The sequence below is a fragment of the Panthera leo genome, chromosome E3 (genome assembly GCF_018350215.1).
Source record: "Panthera leo isolate Ple1 chromosome E3, P.leo_Ple1_pat1.1, whole genome shotgun sequence".
Lineage (NCBI taxonomy): Eukaryota > Metazoa > Chordata > Mammalia > Carnivora > Felidae > Panthera > Panthera leo.
In genome coordinates this window covers 24,476,504-24,500,270 of record NC_056694.1, presented here as the reverse complement: position 1 = coordinate 24,500,270, position 23,767 = coordinate 24,476,504, and the positions used below count along the sequence as shown (strand labels likewise).

At 41.7% G+C, this 23,767-nt stretch overlaps 1 protein-coding gene across 1 annotated transcript; it reads right to left on the bottom strand.

The window, feature by feature from the left end:
* Positions 1 to 1,283: 1,283 nt before the first annotated feature.
* ZP2 (zona pellucida glycoprotein 2) lies at positions 1,284 to 15,794 on the bottom strand. The gene is made up of 18 exons (XM_042921133.1): positions 15,287 to 15,794; positions 15,105 to 15,193; positions 14,078 to 14,161; positions 13,597 to 13,691; positions 11,628 to 11,780; positions 10,784 to 10,825; positions 10,469 to 10,633; positions 9,620 to 9,716; positions 9,337 to 9,518; positions 8,382 to 8,508; positions 7,528 to 7,715; positions 7,353 to 7,444; positions 7,126 to 7,250; positions 6,568 to 6,757; positions 5,075 to 5,210; positions 4,904 to 5,000; positions 4,223 to 4,306; positions 1,284 to 3,305 (listed from the first exon to the last, which is right to left on the bottom strand). Exons 1-18 carry the CDS (start codon positions 15,442 to 15,444, stop codon positions 3,160 to 3,162), a joined length of 2,250 nt encoding a protein of 749 aa, XP_042777067.1. The 5' UTR covers positions 15,445 to 15,794; the 3' UTR covers positions 1,284 to 3,159.
* Between the last annotated feature and the right edge of the window lie 7,973 nt (positions 15,795 to 23,767).

Here is a 23,767-nt window from a genome sequence, read left to right as displayed (position 1 = left end):
CACCCTGTTTCTCTCTTACAGGGATCCTTGTGATTGAAGTTAGGGCCCACAGGGATAATTCAGATAATTTCCCTATCCAGGACCCCGAAATTAATCATGTACTCAAACTCCTCTTTTCCCATGGAAGGTAACATTTCACATGTTTCTGAAATTAGGACATGGATATTTGAGGGCCATTCTTTGGCCTCCCACAGAGCCTAAACATGCTTAGACACCCCTCCTTAAAGATTCTAGTTTAGTAAGTGGGGTCAGGACATGTTTATTTTTCAAAATATATGCCTGATTAAGTACCTGTTACCTAGTACATAGTTATATCCTACCTTCAGTTGCTTATAATTTTATCTCCGAGGTTTTATTTAGATGTTTCCAATGCTGACTGGGCATCACATACACAAGAACTTGATGATTGACCATCTTATTGAATGCTCCCGTGCTTTCCAAGTAGGCTTTGTTTTTTTTTTTTAAGATTTTAAGTAATCTCTGTGCCCAGTGTGGGGCTGGGACCTACAACCCCAAGATCAAGAGTCACATGCTCCACTAACAAAGCAACCAGATGCCCCCAAATAAGTCTTATTCCCATTTTACAGATGTGGAAGTAGACTCAGAGATTGTGTTCCATCTGCCCAAAGTCATGCAGCAAGAGAGACAGAACTAGAACACAAACCTTATTCTAGCCCTTATTCTAGAACCCTGCAAATTTCATAAAACCACCCAAGTCAGCAGAATGGCAGGAAAGAAAAGTTCAATGTTAGAGGGGACTTCCCAAGGCTCATAGGTCCATTACCAACCCCTGTAACCTCCACCCATGGAACTGTTGGGCTGAGTGTTAGAATCCCACATGCCCTTCATCTACCTCCTGAGACCTGTGTCACAATTACAGCTTATCCTTACTGGATAAGGTAGATTGCAGACGCTGGGTGAAGGAGCAGCCTCTTGGGATTTGAGCTCACTCCCCACACAGCTAGGCTGCCTCCCCCACATATGGCAGGATGCGTACCACCCAAAGTTGAGAACGTGACTTTCTTCAATCACTCTTATACTTGTTCCAGGTTACCATGGCAACAAGTATTCATCCTAGCAGCTGTTCCACAGCCAGTTAGCTTTTCTGTGTTCTGCCCGCGCATTTGTGGCAAACATCAGAAACAAGTCTGTGGCGGCACGCTGGAGCCCAGGTCACCTTGATCCTGACTCTACACAAACAGACCAATCCAGGGATGAGAAGCTCCAGCTTCATGATCAAGACACAGTGATATCCTGGACAAGCTACACTATGGTTCAAGTTGCTCTTCTGTAAAATGTATGCATTTCTAGCAAAGTGTTGGCTGTAGGGACGCATTAGAGGTTGTATTTGTTTCCTATTGCTGTTTTAAGAAATTAATACAAACTGAGTGGTTTAAAACACAGGTTATTTTGCAACTTGAATTCAGAAGTCCAAAATGGGGCAGCAGGGCTGTATTCTAGGAGAGAATATATTTGCTTGCCATGCCCCACCTAATATAGGCTGCCTGCATTCCGTGGCTTGTAGCCCATGTCATTCTGATTTCTCCCTTTGGGACATGATGTGATTCTGATCTATCTACCCTTTTTATAGGGACCCATGTGATTGGACCCTATTGCATAATAGCCCCTTGTCAGGACCCTTACCGCATCTGCCCAGTCCATGTAGACTCAGGGAGATCAGGAAGCCTCTTAAGTGCCATTTTACAAAGTACAGCATATGCAAGATTTCTGATTCTAATATGTAACACTGTTACAGGATAGTCACAGAAAAGTTGGACTCTTAACACCATTTGTCATTAGTAGGTTAAGGCCATATTCTCTTATCAAGCAGTATTTAAAGAATGGCTTTGATGAGATACCTTGAATTTTTAACCTCTGTTACTCTAGACAGACAAGACATTTCATATAATGGTGTGGGGTTTCCTTCCCCACACCAGGGATGAGTTCTACCATATATATCTAATGAATGGAAATTAATATTGGATTCCTCCTTCCAATATATAAGACCTACATTATACATAGCCTTCTTGAGGAAACAACACTTAACACCAGATTATGACATTTCCCAATTGAGGGTTGAAGAAGTCCACAAAACACTGTTTTCACCTCCCTGCCATGTACAGATATTTAATTTTTCTTTTGAGAGAACACACATATAAGTAGGGGCTGACCAGAGGAAGAGGGAGAGAATCTTAAGCTGGCTACATGCCCGGTGCATAGCCCAACTCAGGCCTCAGTCCCACCACTGTGGGATCATGACTTGAGCCAAAATGAAGAGCCAGATGCCCAGTTGTCTGAGCCACCCAGGCACACCCCTGTTCAGACATTTAAAAGCTTTATGACTTTTTTCCAAAACAAGTTCTCATTTAGACCTAGGCTTTTTCTAGTTATAGAAATGAACTCACTTATATTCTCCATTAGTTATCTTGAAGATGGTCTGTTAGAGCTTCAGTGTGAAGCAAACACTAGTCATACTGATTTTATTGCAGCGTAGCAGAAGCTAGGGGACGCTGAGGGAAAAAAGGCTCAGGAACAATGAATGATCATGTGTTGGTAGGGGGGAAAGCCACTCTCCAGCTCAGCTAAAGGGCTGGTGTTCAGCTGTGGAGTCTTAATGAGACTAGAAATGTAATTGCACTTAAGTAAACTAGAACCTTCTAATTTTATCCCTCCAAGGGAGATTGCTGGTCTTGAATTGCATGAGGAGTACAGGGAAGAATGTGACTGAATACCTCAAGTTCTCAGGTAAATTTTCAAGGAATAATTTCCATTAGGCAATGTTGGAGCAGAACACTAGATAAATTCAATTAATTCCTTGGGAACACCTGGTTTCCCTGCCCGTCTAGACAAAGAAAATCATGCCAGTGACTAGGGGTGATTTCTAGTCTTTTAGTCTTGCATAGATGAATGGAGGGTTTTAAGACTTGTCTCTGTAGTCAAGAGCCACTGTTTAATTCTCTGGCTCTACCAGTTTTGGTTAAGGACGTCAAAGCTGCGTTGACAGTAAGCACTGAAGTCACCCATTTCCTTATTCACATCCACACAGACTAAAGCCTATTGGGATTGTGGAAAGGTCCTACAGTTACCATTAAAGCATGACTGTAAGGTTAATGAGGTAAAAACCAAGTAGCTTACTTCAACCATTTTATTTGAAAATCCTTAGTGATTTAACATCATGGTTCTGTTCTTGCGCAGGTAGGTGATGAAGCCTAGCGTTGCCACAAGGCCTGCTAAGGCAGCCACAGCTACCACAGTCTTAAAAGCAACATATCCAGCAGCCCCATACCCTTTTGAGTCCACCACATCTGGGAAGAAAGCAGACATTCAGGTCTTAAGATCATTTCAAATCTAAAGGCTTAAGTTCAAGCCTTAGGCTCCCCAGAGAAGTTAAATTATGCCTCTAATGTCTCCTTTGGGAAGCTTGCAATAGAGTATTTAGTCTTACTCTTTGAGCTAACCTCCTCCTCTCTCTGGTCCCACTGCTGCTCCTACTTCCTACTAACTTTAATTAAACTAAAATCAGGTGGGCTGACACCTGGAAACAATCTTACTGTTCCAGTCTAACCAACATTCTGGCATTCATAGAGATGATTCTCATAGAGATGTAGAAAGATGCACACTTTCTTACACTGTCTTAAGTCCCTAACAAAACTTGCAATTTCCAATTGTAAGCCTAAAATTAAGACCATTTGCGATGAGGATATGGGACGTGACCAGGAACACCGTCTAGTACAGACTCAAATTTGGCAGTAGTAAGGCACATTCATTCTGATCTCATAGTTTCACTTCTAGAAAGATATCCTGAATTTGTTTAATTGGCAAAGATTTAAGAGTATTCTACTGTGACATTATTGACAGAGCTCGAAGTAACCTACAGGTCCTTGATTGAGGACTGTGGCTAAACTACAGCTGTATGCATGCAGTACTATGTAGCTGTTAGCTGTGAGGTGCTCTCTGTACAGATTTAAGTGTTTAAAGTAAGTGTAAAATCATAGAAAGCAGGTAGAAAATATGATTCCACTTGTGTTAAAGAGAGATTTTTTTTTAAGGGGGATTTTTGGAAGAGTACACAAGAGACTTAATCAAGTATAGCTAGGAAGAGATACTCCTATTCTTTCACTGCTTAGAATTACTATAATCATGTATTACTCATGTATGGTTAAATTCAACATAAAAGGTATGAACTTGAGTTCAGGAAGTACCCTAAGCTTTAGCTCCATACCTCTGAGTGAAGAGCTATCTGACAGCAGGAGGATGGGTCCTGGAAGACTCACTATCATTTTCTCTTCTTCAGTGGTGCCTGTGGCTGGAGGGAGAAATTGGAATTTGTGTCTGTCTGACCTCTGGAATAGCCAGTAGTAGAGAGGGGTGTTGATGGACTTTTTTGAGCACATCTCCATCGAGTCCCCTGCTCTATGTGGGTTTTCCCCACCTTTGCAGGAGAGGACATACACCTTAGGGTAAGAATAGGATGAAATCTCTAAGAATATTCAAAGATTAAGTTCCGAGTCAACCTGGACTCCAGCATAGTAACTTTTGGGAGTCATGTTTGCAAAACATCAGGCTCCAGTCCATGTATAAAACCAAATTTGCCCATAGTCTTATCAAGAACTGGTCATCTCAGTCTTATTCTATTGGTAGGGCAGACTGGGCTAAGAAGGTTTCTTGGAACTGAATGAAGAGTCTCAATCAACGCCCCTCCTTTTTTTCTTTTAACTTTTTTTTTTTTCATGTCAACTCTTCACCACACTTGGGGCTCATACTCACATTCCTGAGATCAAGAATTCCATGCTCTAGCAACTGAGCCATCCAAGCACCCCAAAGCCCTTATTCTTAGTTTCTAGTTCTATAAAGACCAGTCTTGCTTTGACAACTCATGGCAACAAGGACTTCAAGTTATTACCTCTCCTGTGTCTGAATGACACAGGGCAAGTCACGGAACACAGAGGGGAGTCAGCAGACAGTCGACTGCAGATTAAGACACTGCAGTGGAAGTAGACCTGGGGATAGAAGAAGAGTTAAGTGGAACTGATGCACTCACTTTTGACCTGTCCCAGGTGACTTAATCACTTACCAGACTAGAAAGCACTTGGGCCTCTGATACAAAGGCAAAGGTCTTCACATCAAACCTCCGATAGTGAGTAGGATAGGTCACAGAGGAGCCAACTGGATGGAAGGTGGTTCTGTGGTTGTCCAGGTTGTATTCACAGCTAGGAGGCACACATCAGCAAAGATTATCAGCTTCATTTTCCCTGAAGTTTAACTCAGCATCTGCCCATATTCAGCTATGTGTATTCAAACACCTTCAGAATTGTTCTACCTTCTTCCTGTACATTTTATTTACTTCTGACATCGCATCTCCACCAATATTAAGTCATGAGTTGTATATGCTAGTTGTTTTTCAAACGTGCATTAATAAAATTTAAGTACCTATTTGTTTGCCAGCTAAACTTATCAAGAACCTCCAGTTTTATATGTGTGTTTTCATCGGACATTGGCTTAATCCTTCCACACATATCTGAGTACCTATTTTATCCCAGGCAGTTAGTATAGATCAGGGACAAGGAAAGTAGAGAATTGGGGTGCCAGAGTGGCTCACTTGGTTGAGCAACCAACTTTGGCTCAGGTCATGATCTCATAGTCCAGGAGTTTGAGCCCCTCATCAGGCTCTGTGCGGGCAGCTCAGAGCCTGGGGCCTGCTTTGGATTCTGTGTCTCTCTCTGCCCATCCCCCCTCACTTCTCTCTCTCCTCTCTCAAAAATAAATAAAACACTAAAAAAATAGTAGAGAACTACTATTTTACCTCTGATGATACAAGAGGTTGGTAGCTGTAGAGAAAATCTTATGTTAGGTGGGCTACATGTAGTCCTGGACCAAGAGTGTACCTGGAGTTTAAGAGCTTAGGAACAGATTATAAGGGCTTCAAGGAAGATAATCTATGGTTTCTATACAGATGAAGACCCTTGAGGGCAGAGCTGGGAGGACAGCCACCAATTCACATGTGTCTAGTCACAGCTTCAGAGCATTATGGATTGAGTCAGATAGGCATTTAAATCCCACTATTTACTACATCTTATTTTGGCTAATCATTTAAGCAGCCAGCTTGGGTTTTATCACGAAGTGGGGTGGCTAGTGTCTTCATAGCGTGAGGAGATTCAACTAATGCATGTTGAGTACATAGCACCTTGCTTGGAACATGGGTGAATAGGAACTGGCAATCTCTTCTTTCTAGATCAAGAGTATTAGAGCCTGGCATCCTTGGAGGGGAACCCATTCTTTTAGATTCAAGGTTAAGAGCAAAATATATCATCCTATTGGACCAATGACTGGTTACTAATGAGTGCCAAAATCAGCACTTTTGTGACCTAGTGCTCTTCTGGAACCCTAGAGGGTTTTATCTTCTCACTGGCCTTTTTTTTCTAAACTTTTTAAAAGTAATCTCTACACCCAACACGGGGCTCCCACACAATCCTGAGATCAAAAGTCACATGCTGTACTGAGCCAGCCAGGAGTCTCTTCACTGGTGTTTTGATTAGCTGAGCTACCTTATCTACAGAGAATACCTACCCATCCATGATAATATTCCACTGGGGGACGGAGGCTGGGTCCACTGTGGGTGTTGCCCAGCAGTCATCTAAGACCAACTTGATGTTGGGGTCAGACCTATTTAGGACTCTCACTTCCAGATAAATTGGTTGGCGGAGGTATCTCACCACAGGGTACTCCTTCTCCCCATAAGGTTGGAGGTAGGATTTATCTGAAATGGAATTGAGACCTCTTCAGTATTCAAGTGGTTGATGGTTTCAATAGGAGCTAAAGCATCACTAATGTTCCATTAGTCTGGCATCATCACAAAGTTCAGGTTAAGGAAGATTTACCTCAAAGGATTTCAGCAGGTTTTTTAAAAAATTTTTTTCAGTGTTTTTTTTTTTTTTGAGAAAGAGAGGAGGTGAGCAAGGGAGGAGTAGATAGAGGGAGACAGGATCCAAAGCAGGTTCTGCACTGTAAGCAAAGCAGGGCTGGAACTCGGTAACTGTAAGATCATGACCTGAGCCAAAGTTGAACACTTAACCAACTGAGCCACCTAAGTGCCCCAAGCAGATTTTTTAGGTTGTAACATCTCACCTGGGTAGGTTTGCAGGATTAAGGCAAGTGGACCTGGCCTCACTGAGGCCTCTGGAGGAGGAAGACTTTGGACTCTGGTATTTATTAACAGGTCACCTTTGCTGTAATGGCACTTCACTGTCATTCTGTAAGACATTAGGGGAGGGGCAAGGTGGTACAGAAGAATTTTAGGTTAGGATCCTGCTTGAATTTCATCTGGAGCTTAACAAGTAGCCATTTAATCATACCTGAATTCACTATCTCTAGAAATTGTGCTTGGAGGAAGATCCGCCCAGACAGCATGTATTTCATTTTCATAGATGACTTTGCCTTCCTTGAACTTAAAGTGGGATAAAGGTTAGAAGCTACTAACAAGTGACCTCGAAGTCAAGCCCTAGCATTCCATAGTCTGCCAGCACTAACCGTATGTCTTGTCCCGCATCCATTCAGGGGTATGTGAAACAGTATCAGCCCTTGAGATGCAGCCTGGAAGGTAGGTTGGCAGGATGAGTCTCCCACCCTTAGGGTTTCTAAGTTGAGAGCTGGTTTTGTCTGGTGACTGTAGACCTTTATGTCCATAAACCCATCCTGAGTACACACGTCACCTGTAACTAGATGGTAGTTAGAGTTTAAAGTAGTTTGTCTGCCAGGTGAATGGTATTTACCAACATTGAAGAGTGGATGAGGAGATCTAGGAGAAACACTTGAGGGGCTGAAGTTATTCATGGATCAGATTGTGGCTTAAAGTGTAATGCCTTGTATCATCATGTCCCTTATTTCAAGACTCACAAATCCTGAGTGGTTTGGGGAGGGCAAGGATGGAGGGTAGTGGATGCAGGAGCTAGTTTTCTTATTGGCTGGACTGGATACAGGCTAGTAAATAAGAGTAGCACAGGGGCAGAGGCAATACTGAAGAAATACTTACTCCCTGTTTTTGAGCCACCTATCAGCATTTGGGGGAAGTCTTTTCAACTTTTGTAGCCCTTATAGTTACAGGTTTGAATCAATCTTACTTAGATGGTGGGCTCAGGCTCCTAGACCACAATACATCCAGGCTACTTAAACATGGATCCCTTATACATACAGGTACCTATCACTGTCTTTTGGAGAGCTTATCTACTTAGGATGCTGTTTTAGTAGCTATACTGAGATTTCTGATCTGATCAGTTTCCTCAGTAGAAGCAATACAGAGCCCGAACTTCTATACCCATTCTGACCTACAGAAAGGCTAAGGGAGAAATACTGTAGAAAAGCATTTTTCTTGGAAATGTTTTTACCTATAGAAACTGGTGACTCACAGACACACTCAGGATAAAGCACCGTGGATACAGTCTCTTGTGTAAAGGCAAAGGTCAGCTTGAGTGAAGCTAAGTAGAACTGATAGGGTAGGCATTTTTCAGATAACTGCAAGGAGAGAAGAGTATCAATTAGCAGCCAGAGCCTTGGGGGCCCAGAACAGTCCCAGTGAAGCAGGAAGGAAGTACACTGAATACCTGTAGGGCACACTCTAGAATTAATCTGGATTCCCTTCAAACCACAACAAGCAAGATCCTATCACTTCTCCAGATCAGGATGCTTTCCTAGGCAGGAAATTTATTGCTTTAAACTCATGCCCTGAAATACCCAGCTCTGCATGCTCTTTGTACTTTTCACTGAAGCCTGAATTTACAGATCAAATTCCAAAGAGTGGAGTGCTCTGCCAAGCTAGGTCTGATTAATCAAGCATTCTACAAATGTTGTCAGATGTTATTGCGAAACACACTACCCCAACCTAAGATGACTCTCTGGTGTCCCTGGCAATTCCATCAGTCAAGACTGGCCTCCAAGTTAACAGTTCAGGACACTTTTGTTTGGATCAAACTGTCCTGCTTTTAGTAGGGCATAGGAGGGTCATCATTAACAACTTACAATCAGTTCGATGAGCTGAGTTAAACTCACACACACACACACACACACACACACACACACACACACACACACACACAAAATGAAACACACAAAAAACCCCACACAGGAATACTTCCATTGCAGCGGTTTAGGAGGCTGTATGTTTCAGAGTAAATTTCAGTTACTGGAGAATTCGCTTAGGCCAAGTGATCAAATGAGGCCTTCGAGTTTGCATCCATTCTACTGACAGTTTATGGACAAGTCATGAGCTGTATCAGGGTTATTTAACGACTGTGCTTCAAGTCTGGCTTCCTTTAAGCCTAACTGTTCATGATAGGAACGTACTTCCATTTTGAGAAGAGTTTTGCTGAAGTGCAATGTCAAGCCAGTTGATTCTTCTTTATCAATCCCATTGTTGTGCAGCTGGCTTACAGCAAAGTTCCTATTTTCAAAGCTCACAGATTTTAACTTCCCAGGAAACTCCGGTATGGTCAGAGTCACATGTGTGGCGTTACAGGTCACAGCATCTAGAACGAATGGCCAACTCAATGCCCATGATCAGCTTTAAGCCCCTAGAACAGTGTCTCCCACAACTGGAGTTGCCCCTTCCTGTATGTCATGGCCTTACCTGACATACAAAGCACTCTTGTTGTTAAGATGATCTTCTGCCCAAGAGATTCATGTATCAACTTCAGAGGCACCATGTAGAGGTGACTGTTACCTTGCTGAGGGTGGGGTGGGGAGAGAACGTTTTTCCAACATTGGTTTACTTGAATTTCTAACAAATGCTCTAGGAGTCATCAGGGCAAATATATACTCAAGTATTGGGCACTATTTTGGCCCAAATAGAATTTAAGCCTTTTGTCCAATGACTGTTGATCAGATGTTCTAGTTTTTACATCTTATGTCTCCTAACCTCTGGCCAGTCAGTATTGTCTACTGGTAGGACCTATACGTCACTCCTAGGCAGATGTGAACAAAAGCTGGTTTTATCTTAACAGCATTCAGAGGAAATGTTTGTAAAACTCAGCAATCTGTTTATATTCTCTGTGTAACAGGACTGTTCTTGTTAAAATGGCTGACATTTAAGCACTTATCTGCTAGGACCTGTTTAAAGTACTTTCACACATTAACTCATTTAACTTCATGTCTTCATTGTTGGCCCTCAAAGCACCAATTTCTACAATCAATCATTGTCCTATGATGTGTAACAACAACATCTTAATTCCTCAAAGACCTTCATGGTACCCTAGATCACATTATAGAGTAGATCTAGATAGATCTATGGGAAGAACACATCTGTTTTGTTCACCCTTTTATCTTTCATACTCAGTGCAGCGCCTAGCACATGGGAGGCATTAAGATACCTGTTCTATCAATTGTATTCTCAGTTATTTTGAAGACATGGTTGAGACCATGCTTAGACTTGGAATATTGGTCTGTCCTTTGGTGGTGGTACAAGAAGATTCATACCTACCATGTAGTGAGTCACTCCAGTGGCATTGAATGACACCTGGAAGGTGATCTTGTGGTTATCAAACAGGATATCGTATCCTTGTCTCAAGACATCCTTAAGAGTCAGAGTTTTGGCTTTTGTACCATCACCAACCTCAATGCTCCATCCCATCAGATTCTTGGTATCCTAAAGATACAAGTTTGATTTAGAGGGCTGGTGCTCACCTTAACTCCAAGACTATTTGTCTACTTATTTTAGTCAAGATTGAAGTTGGGTCACTTCTACTCTAGAACTAAAGGTTACTTAGGTCTGTAACTTAACAGGTGACTTTCATACCGTATTTTCATCAGCCAGGCCAGGAATGACATTAAAGGTAAACTGGAAAGAAAAAGAAAAGAAACCATGATGTGAGGCTTTGATTTGGCAGAGAAGGTTTCTGAAATCATGCCACCTGTCAATATGTGTAGAACACCCAGAGCAACTGCTGTGTACTTCTACCAAGAGGTCTGGTTGTGGGGTAAGAAGAGGCACAAGTCCAGTCATGAAAACTAGCTGTGCCCTTAGACATCATTTCATCTCCAGGCTTCCGATGACCAAAAGCAATTGCAAGATCGCAACTCTCTTCCAGTTTTCAATTGGGACACTAAGTTCTTAGATGCTCATTTTTTCCCTTTGTCCACAGAAATCAAGCATTCAGTCAAGTCATGCCTTTTTATCATTGTTATAATCAAGGATGAATTTATTTTCCCATTGTTGATATTAGTTATGTCAGACTATAAAATCCCAGAGTAGGAGATTGGGCTATTTTGCTTTTTTACTGTATCTTAGCATCTGGCACAGAACCTGGCACATCATGGGCATTCAGTTTGTCATATGTTTTTTAATGTGATTGCAGCTACCAATGTAATCCTTTCTATTGCCAGGTATATGATGTGCTGAGCACTGTATATACCCTCTCAGTTAATTCTCAGGACCATCCTTTGAGTTAAGTACTATTGTCCCCTGCTTAAGACTTGGAAACTAAGACTCAATATGGTCAAGAAATGAATCCAAAGCCACATCATCAATTAGTGGTGAATACCAGATTGTAATCCTGATCCTGTTCCTAACACCAGCTCTGTGTAGACCACCACATTTCCCCTGCAGTAACCATGAGAAGCCATCAGTCTGCTTCACTCACAGACATGGAATCCTTTGTGCAGATAGTGGATCCTGCATGCTCATGGGTTTCTTCTGCTTGCATAACTGGACAGTTGATCTGATACATCAAACTGTTATGTTTTGAAGCAGCATTGTGGTCCTTGAGTCTGATGATCATCCGGTGCTGGCCAAGCTGTGTACAAAGGCATAGCAACAACAGTAAGTGCTGGTACCTTGGTGGGAAAGGTGATTCCAGAAGACCATTGGATCCAGCTGAATGGCCAGACTCTTGAGGTTACTAGTACCACAGGTTCTGGAAAGTAACCATTCCTATACAAAGATAGGATATTTGAAAGCACTAGCTATAGCCTAGTTAAGACTCCTGTCTTGGCAGAAAATAGTTTATTGAGCTTCAGGGATTAGAGTTCAGGTTTTGATTTGACATTTACCTTTGAATATCGTGGTTCCAGCTAATTTGGCACCTCTGCCCAAGTCAAACAAATATTGAGCACGTATTTATCAGCCATTGTTTGGGTGCTAGACAGGGCCATCTTTGGTATTTTCCCCTCGTTTAGGGAACTCAGTCTCAAGCAAAGGACAGCCACCTTTTTTCTATTAACTATTAATAAGTATTTTAGGATTTTAAAGCCACATACAGTTTCTAACATGTACTTTTTTAACGTTTTTTTTATTTTTGAGACAGAGAGAGACAGAGCATGAACAGGGGAGGAGCAGAGAGAGAGGGAGACACAGAATCGGAAGCAGGCTCCAGGCTCTGAGCCGTCAGCCCAGAGCCCGTCGCGGGGCTTGAACTCACGGACCGTGAGATCGTGACCTGAGCCGAAGTCGGACGCTTAACCGACTGAGCCACCCAGGTGCCCCTAACATGTACTTTTTAAGTCTTTAAAAACCATCCTTAGCTCAAGGACTATCACACACATGCATACATGCACATCATGGGCTCAATGTGGCCATCCACAGTTTGTAGTTGGCAGACCCTTGGTCTAAAGCAAACTCTAGCCTCTCTGCAAGTTGGCAAAGGCCATCTCCGAAAGGAAAAATTAATTACTGGAGATTTTCACTGCAGAGTTGGATCAAGTAGCCAGTTAAATATGCAGATTTCTAAAATGTACCTTAGACCTAAGTCATCAACTTAGATCAATGAACTAAGTGTATACAAAGTTCCCCAAGTGATTCTTGGCTGCTTGACAGGTTTCCTTTACTGCTCCCAATAACCTTGATTGGGCAGTACTGTTGCTTGGCAATCGAGAAAACCCTATTGCTCAGCTGCTGCTTGCCTTCCAACACCTGTTTTTATAGCATAGCAGTGCTCTTTGCCAGCACCAAAATAGCCTTCAGTTGCCCATGGAGGTTACTGATCAGAATATCTCATTTTAAACATTTGTTGTATCTTACTGCTGTGCCAAGTTCTTCATCTGTATCTTATTAATTTTTAGGTGCCCTGTAGAAAAGGTACCATAATCCCCCTTTTGCAATGAGCAAGCCAAGGCTTAGAAAGGTTAGCTTACTTGCTCAAGATCACAACTTGAGAGTGGCAAAGCCAGAACTCATACCAAGGCCCTAACTTCAGGGTTTTTCATTTTCAGCATTATTGACATTTCAGGACTGGTAATTCCATGTTAAAGGGAGCCACCCTGTGCAATGTAGGCTTTTTAGCACCAACTGTGGCTTGTACCTGCTAGATGCCAGTGGCAGACAGCCCCCTACACCAGTTGTGACAGCCAGCAAGGTCTTCAAAAGGTCTCCAAACATTGCACAATGTCCTCTTGGAAGACAAAACTAAACAACTCCCCCCAACCCCCCAAAACAGTAACAAAAACCAACCAACCAACCAACCAACCACCACCACCACCACCACCACCACCACCACCCACCTTTGATTGAGAGTAACTGCTCTACTCTAAAGCCAAATCCTTAACTAGTAGGGTTACTATTAGTAACTACTAGGTTACTATTTCCCACCATCACTCCTCAAAACTATTACTTACCGTTCTTCTGGTACAGGTCTCATATGGGGCCTTTAAGGTGAGATTTTCTGGATCCAAGATGTAAGTGCAGTTCAACAATTCAAAACTAAAGGGATCTATAGAAGCCAGAGCAAATTGCCAAGAAGTACATTACAGTAACAAAGTAAACCAAAGCTACATAGCCAAGAGTATCAATCCATTTCTAAGCTCCATTATTTTACTTTTTATTGTCCCAGATGGGTGATAGGACCCAAGCTTTAAAAGATGCTGTGGTTTGCTACTAAAGATTTCTCAGGAAATTCTGAGATAAGACAGGTTTCTAAGGCAAGAGAAGGTCTTTCACTCTTACTGGAATCATGCAAATCAGGGACCCCTGTGGCATCGTGGGAATTGGGTGTCAGTTACTCTAAAGTTTGCGTACTCTGCTCACCTGAAAAATAGGGCTAGCCTTGAACCAAGAGTTTTCTACTAAGACTAAGATAAGAATATACACATTACCTACCCACCACAGATGTATACCATTTTTTGGTGCCAAAATCACTTGGAAATTCCACTGCCATTCTAGTTTCATAGCAAGTGACAGTACCTGAAAAGGAAAGGAAAAGTTTGGGGCCTCCTTGAGCTGCAGGAGGCAGGATTCCTAAACTTGTGGAGCCACCTCTCCAACAGGCATCAGGGAAGAATACCACTTGCAAGAGGAAAACTTTGACCCCTACCTTCAGGGAGTTCACAGATTGGTGGCAAAAACATAACTAAAATGCAAGTTACCAACTGTAGGGAAGTTGTCAATTAAATGCCTGGGGCTTTCTGGAACTCTCCAAAGTTAAGCCCAGAATAGGCCCCAGAACAGGGACCAGGCTAGAACCTTGACAATGATGCTGACAGAGGTGGGGATGGTAGGTCTGTGAAAAGCTGGAGAACAAATGTTCTATCTAAAGACTTTTCAACTTGAAGTTTAAAAAATGCCCAACATGGGGTGCCTGGCTGGCTCCGTCAGAAGAGCATGCAAGACTCTTGATCTTAGGGTCCTCAGTTTGAGTCCCGTGTTAAGCATAGAGATTACTTAAACTTAAAAACTTCACCCTACATAAGCCCAAGAACACTTTTTAAAGGCTAAATTCTACCTATAATATGCTATTTTACATCCTCTTGCCCACGTGAAAGTTTAAAAAACTCATAAGCAGAGCAGCTCCAATTTTGTCTGTCATGTTGATGCTTTCCTTAAGCATAAGCTTGTGTTTAAAAAGGACTACCCTTAAAGATGGGGATTTAGTGTTGTGTTCTGCTGTTTTGGGGGTACTGTAAAGCTTGAGGCAGTAAGGGAATAAAACCTAGTGTAGGTGTTTTGCAAGATCTTTTCTTTAGCTAGTATACCAAGTCATGGGTAAGTAATAGCAAAATCTACTGACTTGATCAAACTAAGAAACGGGGTGAGTGGAGATTGTGGCCCATGTTAATGTTCCCTGGCCATCTAGCTGCAACCTGTTTGAAAGATGCTAAGGGCATTTCCCCTCACCCAACAGACATACCTGGGAAGACAGGATTCACCAACTGCAAAACACCTATGGAATTCACTGAAGTCATGAGGATGAAGAGTAGAAAAAGTGACCTGTAGGTGCTAGAAAGAGATTGGGGAGAGAGTTAAGGAGGAATGAGCTTCAGCAAACAAGGCCATTGTGTCTGTCCCTACTCTGCTGCCAGAATTACTCACCTCCAATCTGCATTAAACCAGCTTGAAGGACTCCCACTCTCTCCTTTCTGTCTGGAAGCCATGGCCAAATGTATCACCAAATCAACCAGATAGAGGGATGGGTTGTTCTGTGCTTTTTTTATAGCAGAACATAGAACATGACCCCACCCTCTCCCCATTGGAGACACCTGAGTTTTCTCCAGCTTTCTCACCTGAGAGGAGGGATTTGGGACAGGAAGGACTTTCTGGAAGGCCTGAAAGGAAGCATAATTCTGCCCTTCCTGACATTTGCCTTTGGGTTATTCTACCAGCTTCTCTGTGGGCCAGCCATGAAACCAGAGGTCACTAAAATTGGCTCCAGGTGAATGAATTGGTGTTTTTCTCCATAACACTGGGCAAAATTAGTATCTTTTGGGAAAAATACAACTCCAGTGTAGAGTGAAAGAGGGTGGTGGATTTTATTGAAGAAAGAACATCTCTTGTTCATACCATCTTCAAGTAACAAACCTTTCCTTTAAGTAAGCCTAGTTTCCTGGCTGTTATCACTACCCTAGCAATGTGCATGAAGTACCTTTACAAAAAATGATATATTATTTCCCCCAAGTATAAAAATTTAAATTAACTGCAAAAATTCAGACAATTACAGAAGGATATAGAGAAAAGGAAAAAGTCACCTGTAATCTTGCCACTGCTAATATTTAGATATATAGCTTTATGGGCTCTTTGTACAAACACCACACACAAAAACCAATAACCTGGGATCAAAGTTTAGGTAATGTTTTGTAACCTGATTTTACCACTTTACATGACATGGGCATTTTATATATCAAACATAAAGATCTCCATTACCATTTTTAAGATTGCATAGTATTCAATGTCTAGATAAATCAGCGTTTATTCCTAATGATGGACATTACAAAGACTTCTAACTTTTCATCATCATAAACCATAATACCATGGACATTCTTGTATATTCCCCTGGCTAACCCTTGGTAAGTAGAAATTCTGGGTCAAAGAGAGTAACATTCTAAATAATAATGTCATAGTGCATACCAATTGGGTGTTTACACATGGGGAAATTGAGGCAAAGCAACTTTGCCCAACCTATTAACAACTGAGTGTCAGAGCCAGGTTGAGGACTCAGATTTTGTAAGGCCCAATCAAGATATTTTCAGCATCTCTTACTGCAATTTGAGATACCTAGATTTCTGCAGCCATGTTCAAATTCCGTGCAAGTGGCGGGGTGGCACTTGTAATTATTGATTTATGATGTTGTCTTTGTAGTGTAACTTGAGGGGTAATCTCCACTCCCTGTTACAGGTGTCTGAAATACCATTGTAGGTTAGAGCAGTGTTTCCCCAACTTTCTTGATCAAAGGATTACATGGGGCTCTCATTAATAGCACACATTCCAGGCTCTCACCCAAAAGCTGCTGAATTGGGCTCTCCAGGGGAGGGTCCTGAGTTAATGTACTATTTAACAAGCACCACAGGTGAATCTTATGATGGGGAAAATTTGGCACATACTTGGAGGGAAGGCACGAAAATGAGTGTTTGTTAGTGGTCAACTTCTTCAATGGGAATTAACCCATTATGTTATACGGAATTGGGGAGAGGGAACAGAAGCCAGGATAAGCAGGTTTCTGGGATTAGAGACAGTGAGAAGATTTAGATTCCAAGCAGAGGCATGGTAGCAATAGTTACTCCTTTTCTCTGAAGCATATTTTCCAAAAAGTGACAGCTTTTCTGCAAATGTGAAGGTAATTTCCTACCATGATTGTTAAGACTGTGATGGGAAGGCCGTAGAGGATGCAGTGTGGAAGCAAGGTTCAGAGACTGATGTGTCACTCCACTTTCCCAGGCCCCACCCCCAGGTTCGCTTCTCTACCAATATTGTGCCTTTTCTCCAAAGTAGGAGGTCTTGCCTTGGAAAGGACAGATTTGATCCCAGCCCCAAATTCAGGGTTCTGGGAGACTAAGGGGCAGCACAAAAGCCCTGAGCAGGAGGCATGGAGAGAAGGAGGACCACTGTGGGAACTGGTAAAGGTGGTGAGTACACCAAAGACTAATTTCTTTTATTTATTTCTTTATTTCTTTATTATTTCTTTATTTCTTTTTAGGGTATACTTTTTTCTTTTCAATGTTATTTATTTTATTTTTTTTTTAATTTTTTTTTAATGTTTATTTACTTTTGAGACAGAGAGAGACAGAGCATGAACGGGGGAGGGTCAGAGAGAGGGAGACACAGAATCTGAAACCGGCTCCAGGCTCTGAGCTGTCAGCACAGAGCCCAACGCGGGGCTCGAACTCACGGACCGCGAGATCATGACCTGAGCCAAAGTCAGCCGATTAACCTACTGAGCCACCCAGGCGCCCCTTATTTATTTTTTTAATATATGAAATTTATTGTCAAATTGGTTTCCATACAACACCCAGTGCTCATCCAAACAGGTGCCCTCCTCAATGCCCATCATCCACTTTCCCTTCCCTCCCACCCCCCCATCAACCCTCAGTTTATTCTCAGTTTTTAAGAGTCTCTTGTGGTTTGGCTCCCTCCCTAACTTTTTTTTTCCCCTTCCCCTCCCCCATGGTCTTCTGTTAAGTTTCTCAGGATCCACGTGAGTCAAAACATATGGTATCTGTCTTTCTCTGTATGACTTATTTCACTTAGGCTACCACTCTCCAGTTTAATCCACATTGCTACAAAAGGCCATATTTCATTCTTTCTCATTGCCAAGTAGTATTCCGTTGTGTATATAAACCACAATTTCTTTATCCATTCATCAGTTGATGGACATTTAGGCTCTTTCCATCCAATTCAGTGATCCGCTTCAGGAGGGGCCCTGCGGCAGCGGGAGGGAGTCAGACCCGCTGCCAGAGGGATGGATCCGCAGAAGCACAGTGTTGGGTGTTTGTGCAGTGCAAGCAAGTTCCCTGACAGGAACTGGTTCCCTTTGGGATTTTGGCTGGGGGATGGGCCAGGGAGATGGCGCTGGCAGCACCTTTGTTCCCTGCCAAGCTGAGCTCTGTCATCAGGGGCTCAACAACTCTCCCTCCTGTTGTCCTCCAGCCCTCCCTCTCTGAGCAGAGCTGTTAACTTATAACCTTCCAGATGTTAAGTCCCGCTTGCTGTCGGAACACACTCTGTCCGGCCCCTCCGCTTTTGCAAGCCAGACTCGGGGGCTCTGCTTTGCCGGTGGGCTGCCCTTCCGCCCCAGCTCTCCGTGTAGCGCTCACCGCCTCTCTGCCCTTCCTACCCTCTTCCGTGGGCCTCTCATCTACACTTGGTCCCAGAGAATCCGTTCTGCTAGTCTTCTGGCGGTTTTCTGGGTTATTTAGGCAGGTGTGGGTGGAATCTAAGTCCATCTTCCTTCACGACTAATTTCATTAGCACTCTTTGTGCTAATGACTACAAGTTATTCCCTCTACTCTCTGAGTGGGTCTCTACCTGATGGTCCTGAGGTTACTTCTTACTTGCTCATCACCAGGCATTTCTTGAAGGGAGTTTTAAGTTGTTATGCATAACAAGGCAGTGTTGTTGCCTCATTTGAGCATGTGCCCTCCTTCTGAAATGCAGTTCTTATAAATGACAGTTTACAGTTCTTTTTCATTTATGTTTACATATTTATTTTGAGAGGAGGGTGGAGGAGGGGCAGAGAGAGAATCCCAAGCAGGCTCCACACTGCCTGGACCCTGACGTGGAGCTTGATACCAAGAAGCATGTGAGACCATGACCGGAGCCAAAATCAAGAGTTGGATGCTTAACCAACTGAGCCACCCAGGCATCCCAACAATTTACAATTCTTAAATTCCAAGCTTGCTTGCTGTCTTATTTTCTACAATATAAACATATTAAAAGACAACCTAAATGTCATCATCAGATTGTTAGGTAAGTATGAATATCTTCAAATTCCAAAATGCATCTGGATTCATGTGGATCTATGGATGGTAATATTAAAGATGACCACAATAAAATTGGAGTTTTGGAGTTGTATAATTAATGTTTTTATATTGTACTTAAAAAAAGAAAAAAAAAACCTGTGTATGTCTATACATTTTTGTGTCTGTGTATATAAATGTATATTTGCATTGAAAGTACAGGAAGGATGGGGTGCCTGGATGGCTCAGTTGGTTGAGTATCTGACTCTTGATTTCAGCTCAGGTCATGATCCCAGGACCATGGGTTCGAGCCCTGCATCAGGCTCCTCGCTGAGCATGAAATCTGCTTAAGATTCTCTCTCTCTCTCTCTCTCTCTCTCTCTCTCCCTCCCTCCTTCCTCCCTCCCTCTTTCTCTTTCTCCCTCTGCCCTTCTCCCCTGCTTCCATGTGCGTGCTCTCTCTCTTATGGAAAAAAAGTCCAGGAAAGTATTTCCAGAGAGCTAATTGTGTTACCCAGAGGAAGAAACCGTGCAGATATACAGGCAGTCAAACCCAGTCCAGCTATGCTGGCCATTTACAACAATTGTTGGTTCTGGTTTGTCTGTGCTCTTCTTCTACTACTGGTTATAAATATATGCACAATATCATCCGTAGGAATACGGAGGTGGGGAACTCCTGTTTTACTGACTCTATTTTTTTTCTGTATTGATTGAGTTGTCTTGGTGACAAAATAACCAATTAAAATAATTTTAAAGTGCAAACAGAAGTAACAGTAAATCTGAGTGGCATTTAAGTGATCAATAGAAGATATACAATCAAAGGCCCATGGGTTCAAACTTCATGATATAAAGGTATAGCACCCAACTGAGTGGATTTGGTAAGTGAGGCTTCCAAAGTCCATCTCCCTAATGTAAAATGAAGAAATTACACCTAAGAGGTTTAGTAACTTGCTCAAGATCTTACAGAAAGTTAGCAGCAGAGATCCAGTAAGGAATCAGGTCCTGATGTCCATTCCCAAGCTCTTTCTAATTCATTATGATTTTCCCTTTCTCTCTCTCTCCCCCTGTGTGTGTGTGTGTGTGTGTGTGTGTGTGTGTGTGTATGAGGAGGTGTTTTAAAACTCTGCTTCTCTTGCAGATCAGTTAGCTTTAGAAGTACAAGATGGCATTAATTAGAATTTAGCAGTATAAGATAAATAAGAAATCTAGAAACTTCTACCAGCTATGCTAATATAGCTTAAAATAGCTTTCAAATGTCAAATATGAATTTAACTTAGGAAAACAAGATAGATTATGTCAATGAGAATGTTCTTTAACATCATATGGTAATTCCTTTAACAGTGTAACTATACAATATTAATATCATTTTCCCCTTGGGATCTTTAGACAGATCCAAGTTGAATAAGCCTCTTGATAGTCATGGGCTCAGAAAGAACTAGAACAAAGGCATACAAGACTTCATTGATCTGTAAATATAAAGATAGGGCAGCTTAGGTAAATGGATGACAGAGAAGGCTCAGAAGTTCTAAATAAAAATCCATTTATATAAAGGTATTAATACAGATTACTCCATAGCTAGTAAAGAGTGCAGTGGTTACCACAGAAATAGAGAAAAGGTTTTCTTGGCAATGCAGCACATTACTTTTAGTTGATAGAATATATGTTAAATATTAAAGTTCTGAAGCTGATGTGAAGATTTGTTGTAAAAGTCACAATCTTCCACCCCTCCCTGTATTCCCATCCCTTGCAGTGTGCTTCGAGGTCAGTTTCTTCCTGTGTCTTCACTTCCCCCTTGAGTCTGGCTGGTTTGGCCAACAGAATGTGGTAGAACTGGCACTATGCCAGTTCTGAGCCCAGTTCTTGAGAGGCCTTGTACTTAGAGATAGATCCTCTAGCTTAACTTAAAATGAGATCTTTAGGGTGGGCCCTAATGCAATATGACTAGTGTCTGTAAGAGAAGAGGAAATTTGGACAGAGATGTATACAGAGGGAAGACAATATGAAGACACAGAAGAAGATGGCCATCTATAAGCCAAGGAGAGAGGCCCCAAAAAAGATCCTTCCCTCATAGCCCTCAGAAGGAACCAACCCTGCTGACACTTTGATCTTGGACTTCTGACTTCCAGAACTGTAAGAAAAAAATTCTGCTGATTAAGCCACCGAGTTTGAGGTAATTTTTGGGGCAACCCTAGAAGACAAATACACATTCTCAGACTGAAAGACAACTCTGTGTGACTATAAAATATATACTCTTTTTACTGAACCATGATGAAGGATAGGACCAAAAAAACCCAAAAACCCAAAAAACAAAACAAAACAAAAAGCCAGTTCCTTGTTGTTACGGAGAAGAAAAATGCAAAGGAAAGAGAAGGTTTAAGAAAATGCAGTAATTATACATTTATGATTGACCTAAAGAAGGGAGAGAGTTCCTTCCTTTCTTTTTTTAATTAAAAAAATTTTTTTAAACATTTTTATTTATTTTTGAGAGACAGAGACAGAGTGTGAGCAGGGGAGGGGCAGAGAGAGAAACACACAGAATCAGAAGCAGGCTCCAGGCTCCAAGATGCCAGCACAGAGCCCGACGTGGGGCTTGAACCCACCAACTGTGAGGTCATGACCTGAGGTCGGATACCCAACCAACTGAGCCACCCAGGCGCCCCAAGAGTTCCTTCCTTTCTACTAGTAGTACTGCTACTTCTGCTTGACTTCAGCTTCTACTTCCAGTGGGACTACTACTAATTTACATTCATTGAGTACTGACTACAGACCATACACTGTGTGAAGTAACTAATTACTTGCATCAGCCCTGTGAATAATATTACTTGCAATAACTCTGTGGGGTTTTCTCTTCATTTTACTGGTGAGGAAATTGAAGCTCAGAAGTAATCTGCCCAAATTAATGGTGGGATTTAATTTCTGGGTTAGTGTCTGTCAGTCTCTGACTTAAGAATCTGTGTTCTTAGCTATTACCATACTAGGGCTTTGTTTCAACATAACGCATGCTGCTCACAGTTGCATAGTTTCCAGTCCAACTATCAGCTTTAAGAGTGGTGAATGGTTTTGATGGTATTTGATGATCTGCTAACAGGTACTGTAACATCCCTCCTTTGTGGTAAATTCTATCTTGAAACAAAATGGCAGCTAATACAGGTTTTCCAGTGATCATTGTTCTTACAACTTTTATACGAATTTAAGCTTTGAGTGAGGACTTGGTCATATGATTTTATTGATTGAAATCTTCAATTCACAGAGCCAATAATAATTAGAAAGGAGTAAGGGCAAAAGAAAAAGTAAATTTGTCTAGGTAACAAAGCCAGTAGATTCAAGTGCAGAATTTAAATTCGTAGCCCCTGCTTAGACTATCCAGTATTCACATTTTAAAGAATTTGTTTTTGGAAACCTTTATAAAACTCTCCACTGTTACAATGTAATGCCATCTGGGATTTAGCATTTATAAAATATGCAGTTAAGAGATGCCAAGAGATTCTTCATGCAAACCAGATGGTACAATAACAGCTCTGTCTGTGTTTTTGGCAGAAAAATAGGGCTTTGAATGGCTTGAAACTTATGTGAATAAATTAAGCCCAATCAATACTTCAGGGACATTATAATTTCAATAGTCAACTTACCCACCTAAATATTTTCATAAATGTTTTCATTTAGAGAAGAAAAAAACAAAAGGGCAGACAGTAGTTCCTTTCATTGCCTCATGTTTGTATTTAACAATGTTTCTAAGAAAAACAACACCAGTGACCTTCAATGTGGGAAAGAAAGTTTCTCTGTATTTTGAGTGATATATGTGTTTAAATGAGAAGCAGGGTTGTTGAATCTCTTTTGAAGAGGAAAAATCCACATCAAATAGGTTGAAGATTTTGTTGCTGTGCTCAGGAGGAAAACGTACATAAATAACTAAGTGACATTTTCTGAGTAATGGACTTAAAAATGTCTTTACCTCAAATGGTTTGTTTCTCACAAACCCAAGTCCAGCACATACAGTAATGTGTTAATGACGCCTATTCTGTCCTTGCTTACTTCCTATAAGTTCCATGTAACAATAGGACTTCTGTAATCCTTTATAATTTTTTTTACTTTCTGTTAATCCTTTTATTTTCATTAAAATTCATAATAAGATGCTCATTAGATGAAACAATCTTGTTAAAAGCAACGTTCTGCTTGGATCTTTTCTTTTTCCTTATTAGGTAAAAATGTGCTTCCCTACCATACAAGTGAATTTCCTCTATAATTAGGCGTAAATAGCTTTGGAGAACAAATACAGGCTGCTTTTGAAAACCAGGTCTCTTGGGTTTAGGGGGCAATCTCGTTAATAAAAATAAGTGTTTCTGGGCTTCACATTGAATTTCTTTCCCAATTAGCAGTGAATGGTTTCTCAGAACAAGGAAGAAGTTGGGTTTCCACTTTGTTGGCATTGGTTTTTCTTGGGGGTAGACTGGAGGTATCAACTACCACTAATCTTTGTTCCTTCCATCTCTCCCTCTGGGCAAAGGAACACACAAGACTCTGTTTTATAGATAGGTCAGAGTCCTAGGTAAATTCTTCATCCAAGGGCTACTACTTCCTTTCATCCAGGATTAGACTCCATGGTAGATGGGACAGTTGTTTACAAC

Coding starts and splice junctions, on each gene's coding strand:
- ZP2 (XM_042921133.1), bottom strand. CDS start 15,444: ATGGGGAGAGGGTGGGGTCATGTTCTATGTTCTGCTATAAAAAAAGCA. Junction 10,826..11,627: donor GCACAAAGGATTCCATGTCT/GTGAGTGAAGCA, acceptor TTTTCTTTCCAG/TTTACCTTTAATGTCATTCC. Junction 4,307..4,903: donor GTCATTCAGACACAGGAGAG/GTAATAACTTGA, acceptor TTCTCCCTCCAG/CCACAGGCACCACTGAAGAA.